Source organism: Zonotrichia leucophrys, unplaced genomic scaffold (assembly GCF_028769735.1).
Source record: "Zonotrichia leucophrys gambelii isolate GWCS_2022_RI unplaced genomic scaffold, RI_Zleu_2.0 Scaffold_159_108453, whole genome shotgun sequence".
Lineage (NCBI taxonomy): Eukaryota > Metazoa > Chordata > Aves > Passeriformes > Passerellidae > Zonotrichia > Zonotrichia leucophrys.
The window spans coordinates 1-6,828 of NW_026992364.1; the positions used below are offsets into that span (position 1 = coordinate 1).

Below are 6,828 nucleotides of genomic sequence, written 5' to 3' on the forward strand. Positions count from 1 at the left end.
GGCCCTGCCCGCTGCCTCATTGCACGAGCACTCGCTCCATGCGCCTTGTGATCTCGAGCAGGGTGCGTCTTCTCAAGGGAACGGAGGCCAATGTCATTTCAGGTGGCAATCAAGATCCTGTCACTTGAGGAGGGGATGTCCGAGGAGCTGGCTGCCAATGAAATCCTGGCCATGAGGGACAACAGCCAATGAAATCCTGGCCATGAGGGACAACAGGAGTCCCAATATCGTTATCTATTCAGACAGGTTGGCGTGTTCTCATGTCAATGTAGCTTTAGCTAGTGCAAGCCCCAAGAGACGATGCCCTTTGGTCACTGGCAGAGAAGGGAGCTGGTGATGATTTCTCTGCTGGTCTCCAGAGCATGGGAGGAGGTGGAGCTGGTGTTCAATAATCTCTTGTGGCACACGTAGCTTGGAGAGCAGTTGCAAAAACCTGGCTCAGGCCCTGGGGTGACTGAGGCTGTGCCCATTGCTGTCTCTCCATGCCGTGGTTTTCTTCTTTCAGCTACCTGGTGGATGCGGAGCTCTGGCTGGCCATGGAGTTCATGGACAGTGGTACCTTGTTTGATGTGCTCAGGGCAGTGTACCTGGAGGAAGGACAGATAGGCGCTGTCTGTCGGGGAGGTGAGGGATCCTGCTTGTGCTTCCCCAAGCCTGCCCAGGATGTTGCTTGCCAGCTGGAGGTTAAGGAGAGCCGAGATTTCTTGCTCTCACCTTTCTTTTGCTGCTGCTGCTGCTGCTGCTGCTGCTGCTGCTGCTGCTGCTGTCACAACACACAGAAGAAGAAAGAGCATGGGATGTGAACTGCCTGCTGCTGTCCCCGCACTCCTCAGGCTCTGTTCTTGCACTCTTCCATCCTGTCTGTCCTCTGGCACTGGTGCTCGCTCACTCGCTTGGTTTCACTTGCTTCCTCTTCTCAGCTTTGCCTGGCAATGTTTTCCTGGAGCCTGTCTGTCTGTCCTACATTCCTTGCCACTGGAAGGCAGCCTGCAGGTGGCAGAATTTCAAGCTAAGGGCAAAGAGCTTTCCTCAGCTTCAAAGGATAGCATTGCAGCCCCGATGGCGACGGATTCTGGAACAGCTCTAAGGTGCTGCTTCCTCCTCTGCTGCCACTAGGCTTCCCCAAAAATTTTTGCTGTGCTGCCTCCCAGCCAAAGGTGACGCGCTTCCTACCGAAGGCCGGTGGAACTTTTGGAAGCCCAGATGCCTTTGCTTGGAAATTGAGAAAAGACTTCCAAGAGCGTTGAAGCATCAAGCTCTTCTTGGTGTCAGCAAGATGATGCTGTGCCCTCGCTCACAATTGCCTGAGAAAGTCGTCAATCCCATCAAGCTCTTTCCTTTCTGGTGGGATGAAATCAGATCCTGCATGTTAACTTTCCCTCCCTCCCTTTTCCCTCTCAGTGCCTGCAAGGACTGCATTTCTTTCATTCCCGCCAAGTCATCCACAGAGACATCAAAAGCAACAACGTCCTTGTGGACATGGATGGATCTGTCAAGTTGGGTGGGTATCTCTGCTGGGCTGCAGCATTTCCAGCATGTGCCGGGCACTTGCATTTTGGTGAGTGCCACTTGGGCAGAAGCACCGCTTGGCCAGTGTGTGAATGGTGAGAGTGTTTTGAAAGTGGCTGATACCTTATTTGCCTGGCTCCAGTCACGTGGAAGGAGAGCTCAGCTGCTTTTTCAGCTCGATTCAGCATGGCCTGGTCAGGCTTGGAGTGGGCAATCGTTTTGGCGCTTTTCCAGTGGTAGCTGACTTTGGCAGGCTTTGTTTTTGTCCTCAGGTGACTTTGGCCTCTGTGCTCAGCTCAGCCCTGAGCGCAGCAAGCGCAGCTCCAGCATCGGCACTCCCAGCTGGATGGCACCGGAGGTGGTGAGAGGAGAAGCCTACGGCCCCAAAGTGTACATGTGGTCCCTGGGGATCATAGGGCTGGAAATGGTGGAAGGGGAAGCTCCTTACGAGGGGGAAGCCCATCTCAGGGTAAGGTGCAGCTTAGCAAGAGGGCTCTGTGTGGAGAGAGCTGATATGGCTAGCAAAGGAGCAGGTGCAGTGTCCTCTTGCATCCATGTGCTGTAGGTTTATGAACTGATAGAAAGGAATGGGCCCCCAAAACTGCAGAAGCCCAGGCACCACTCAGCTCTCCTGCACGACTTCCTCCGCTGCTGCCTGCAGGCAGACGAGGACAGGCGCTGCTCTGCCCAGGAACTCCTGCAGGTAAGAAAAAGCAAAGGGGCAAAAAGCCCTGCCAGCTGAGGACACCTGCATGAAGAGATGAGGAGGAGTGTGGGCCACGTGGCACAGACAGCTCCCAGGACAGGAAGGCGCAGGGGGACACGCTGCCCTCGGTGCTCTTTGTGTGTCTTCCTGGTAGCCAGGGAATCTTGCTTGAGCCCGTGAGGATGGGATCCTGGAAAGTAAGAGTTCCTTTCTCTGTTCTTTTTCCTCTGGACAGCATCCCTTTGTGACCTCAGGCCATGCTGCCTCCAGCTTGGCTGCTCTGATCATCTCAGCCGAGCAAGGGCAGGAAGACTGGAGAGGAGACACCTGAGCCTGAGGAGGCCCTTATGCCCCGCCAGCCGAGAGGAGGGAAAAGGGGATGTGTCATCTTCAGGCAGAGCTCCAGCCATCCCCCGAGTATTAAGAGGAGCTGTGTCCTAGATAGGAAATGTGATAGTTTTCATATTTGCTCAGTTTATCTTAGGTTAGGTTAGGTGTGTGTTAGGTTCAATTTAAAGCTCTGGTTTTTTTTCTTCCTCAAAAAGATGAAAGTTTAAACAAATTAGGAAATATAGGGATCAACTTTTAAGGACTATGGAAAGTAGATAGCTTAGCTAATAGAGGATTGTTTAGCTTAGAGTAGAGTGTTGTTAATTTAGGGAAGCTCCAAGGTATCTTTTAAGTAGAAATGAAAGAATTGTCATAATAGGAATTAAGCTGTGAGAGGAAAAGCTGGGCTGCAGCCCAACTGGAGCCTGCAGGTGATCCAAGCTGTCAGCCTGAACAGGCCATCTGCAGGACTGAAGGATGAAGATGGAGAAGTAGTGAGGGAATACTTTGTTTCAGCCCGAGTGCCAATAAAAGTCTAAAATATCCAGAGTGTTGTAAGACTCCCTTCCTTGCCAGGCTGTAGCTAAGGGGACAGTCCCTTTCAGAGGCCCAAAAAACAGGGTGAGGCAAGCAGCTTTGCTTGCCTGAAGTGTGGAATGCCCGTGGGAAGCTGAGAGACTTGCAGGTAATGAACGCCAGGAGATGAGCTCCCATTCAGGACAGTAGGAGGCAGATGTGCAGTCCTTTCTGGGTCTCTTGTCTTGGAGATGTCAGGGTGATCAGCAGCAATCACCATTTGGTTCCCACCCTCCTCTCACTATGTTACCTATGAGATGGAATGGCCTTCTCATAGCGACATCTGGCCCTTCCTCCCTGCTTCTCTTTTCCCCCCTTTTCAGCCCAGAGCTCCAGGACCATCTGGGCCAGCCTCATCCCCCACGAGTGTGTGCAGCCACCAGGGCCTCCTCAGAGCCCCATTCCCACTCTGCTGCCTCCTTGGCCTTTTCCCACATCTGGGCCAGCCTGCTGTTGCCAGCTGTTGGACACACACACACACAGAGCATACCACACCTGTCAGGGAGCAGTTTGATGGAGGAGCCCCTGCTAACCATGGCTCACCAGCCCAGCACTTTTCCCACCCAGCTGTGGCTCCATTTGGACTCCATCTGCTGGGATACCCAGTATGAGGGACTGCTCAGGGCCTGGATGCTCCTTGAATGGTGCCCACAGGCCTGATTTCCATGCCTCCCCATTCCTCCTACCCCTAAGGGTGCCTCAGTCTTCTAAACACAATTGTTCTCACTCTGATGGCTTCCTGTGCTTTCCTTCAGACTGTAAGCAGGAGTACACAGTTTTCATTGTCTTTATTCTAGAATTGATAAAAAGAAGTTGGAAGTGCTGCTAGAGTTTTTCATTTAAAACTTGAAGTATCTGCAAAAAGTAGAGAAGCTTTCTGTGCAGCTTTTCAGTTAATTTGAAGTCTCCTACCTCTTCACTCAGTTTCAGCATATCTGTTGATTTTCCTTTGCTGTCATCTTTTAAGCTTCATCACATGTCTATCAATCTGTAAAAAAAACCCTATAAACCCAACGCAAATTTACTATCCTTTGTATTTTTCCTCATCTGGAAAAGCTGAGACTACTGTGATCTTCTCCTGTGATCTAGACTTTGATTCCCATCTTGGCTCTGGCTAAGAGTAGAACAAATGGAATTTATTACCTGCTAGTAAGATCTGCTAGCAAAGGTCACAGTTAGAGCTAAGCATGGTGCTTCTCTCCCTCCGTTGAATACACATCTTTATGTCTAGGCCTGGTAGTTTCCAGGAGCACCTGGAAGCTACTGCCAAAGACAAAAGTCTCACTCTTGCTGGTTTGGACACGGAATTTTTAGTAGGATTTTGATCTACATCTACAGTGACCTACAGGAACTGGATCTTTGACACAAAGTGCCTTTAGCAACATTTCAAAGCATACTGGGCAATGAAGTCCAGATACTAATTAGTTGTGGTTTGTTTGAACTCTGTGTAACATCTGGTACAATATCCCAAAACATGTCATTTTGGAGTGTTTCAGGCATTTAAAATTTAGGCTTATTCTTGTCAACACTTTTCTTTCCTCCCTTCAGAAATCTGCATGCCCAGGTACTAATTTCTTTCTCAGTTTGTCGATAAGTTACCTGTCAGACAATACTTGTTTCTTGACCCAGAGATGGGGCAACTGTCACCATTAGGCAGGATGGGACATACACATGTGATCAGGGTCCAAGAAGAAAAACATTTTTTTATTCTGCGTGTTGTCCAGCTTATACACTCTTAACCAAGCGTGATCTTCAGTCCACCGCTGGCCTTGGCTCGCAGGTGGCCATCAAGCGAGTGTCCCGGGAGCGCATCTCGGAGTGGGCACGGCTGGTGAGTGGGCGGGGCCAGCAGGAGGAGCCAGCGGGGCGTGCCGGGCGGGGCTGAGGCGAGGCCCGGCAGGGCAGCAGCCAGAACAATGCAAGGGCAGCGAGCGTGGAGTGAGTGGGAGCGACGCAGCGCCCCGGGCCGGGCCATGGCGAGCCGCGGCATGGCCGGGCAGGGGCTGCCCGAGGCGCGGTGCAGCATTGGCCCCTCTGGCCGCATTGCGGTTCCCCCGCAGTCAAGGGCGCCCTGGTGCCCCTGGAGCCGGCGCTGCTGTGGAAGGAGTTGCGGCCTGGCTTCTGCTCCTGGACTGGTTCGAGGTGCCCGAGGGCTTCGCGCTGCTCATGGAGCGTCCGGAGCCCTGTCAGGACCTCTGGTACTTCCTGCACAAGCGGCAGTTCCTGACGGAGCCCGTGGCGCGGGGGTTGTTCCGCCAGGTGCTGGAGGCCGTGCGGCGCTGCAGCAGCCGGGGTGTCCTGCGCCACCACATCAAGGCCGAGAACATCCTCGTCGACCTGGCCACGGCCGAGGCGAAGCCCATCGACTTCGGGTGCAGCACCATCCTCTACACACGTTCTACACCCAGATGTCAGGTGAGCCCAAAGCCGGGGCCCAGCAGGGCAGCAAAGTTCCCCCCTTGGCTGTCAGAGGGGGAAGAGGGAGGGAAGGAAGGAGGGAACGAAGGAGGGGGAATCCTTCTTCAGCCAGCTGCAGCCAAGTTGCTTTTTGGCAGGGCAGGGGCTGGCTGTTGTGGAACGGGAGCTGGCTGGGAGGGAGGGAGCAGCATTGGCCTGATGAGCTGCGCCCGTGTCCCGTAGGAATGCCGGAGTACAGCCCACCGGAGTGGATCCTCTTTGGCTGCTACCATGGCCAGCCAGCCACCATCTGGTCCCTGGGCATCCTGCTCTATGAGCTGGTCTGTGGGCACCTTCCTTTCCACAACAACGAGGACATCATCCAGGGCCAGCTCTTCTTTCCGCCCTGGATATCTCAAGGTGGGGATGTGCCTTCAAGGCACGAGGGGAAGAACAGGATTGGGAGGGGCAGCTGGCACATAAGCGTCCTCCTCTTGCAGCTGGTGAGGAGGTGGATCTCCTGGGCTCAGCTGGAGGAAGTGGCACCTGTTCCTCTGTGCTGGTATCCTCCGCAAGAGAGGATTGATAGGAAGCTTTTGGGTGCAGCTCTGAGCACTCCTGGTGGCCTGGACATTGTGGAATGTGGGAGAGCATGGACAGGAGCCTTGTCCTGCTGAGCGGCGGTTTCTGGTTTCTCTCCACAGAGTGCCAGCACATCATCAGGTGGTGTTTATGCATGGACCCCACAGACAGGCCATCACTGGAAGACTTTTTGAGCATTCTTGGCTACAGGAGCTCTGCCTGGCCCAGGAGACAGCAGAGATGCATCCCTGTGCACAGTAGGATCCAAGAGCCAGCAAGTAGCAGCGGCACGTCTCATGGTGCTGGAAGAAAACCCTGGAGCATTTCCCTGCAGCCGCGGCATGGAGGAGAGAGCGCAGTCGAGGAGATGCTTCCGCTGGTCCGCGTGAGCTGTGGAGGGAGTGGCTCCATGCTGCCCGTCCCATTGGAGAAGTGGTGGCAGTGCAGTGAAGGTGCCACGGACTGGGACAGGGGAAACATCCCCCTGCAGCTCAATGGCATCGTGATGTCCCCACAAGCTGAGGCACAGTTGATGTGTTCTTCTGGAGCATGACCCCTTCCTGAGGGGGGAACACCCCCTCAGGAGGCTGGCTGGCTACCCCATGATGTCGGCTCTGGCCTGGGCTGAGGGAAGGTGGGTGATGCTTTTGCCATTCATCTGCTCTGGCAGGAATTTAAACTTTAGACAATCACATGCCGTTATGTGGTTTCTCATCAGTTGTATAGAT

The 6,828-nt window shown here is 53.7% G+C and overlaps 1 protein-coding gene and 1 pseudogene across 1 annotated transcript; both read left to right on the forward strand.

The window, feature by feature from the left end:
• The first annotated feature begins 90 nt into the window (after positions 1-90).
• LOC135461060 (serine/threonine-protein kinase PAK 3-like) lies at positions 91-2,546 on the forward strand. The gene is made up of 7 exons (XM_064738047.1): positions 91-151; positions 183-246; positions 506-621; positions 1,400-1,501; positions 1,782-1,978; positions 2,075-2,212; positions 2,451-2,546. Exons 1-7 carry the CDS (start codon positions 91-93, stop codon positions 2,544-2,546), a joined length of 774 nt encoding a protein of 257 aa, XP_064594117.1.
• A 2,563-nt stretch (positions 2,547-5,109) lies between these two features.
• LOC135461061 (serine/threonine-protein kinase pim-3-like) lies at positions 5,110-6,489 on the forward strand (annotated as a pseudogene).
• The last annotated feature ends 339 nt before the right edge of the window (positions 6,490-6,828 follow it).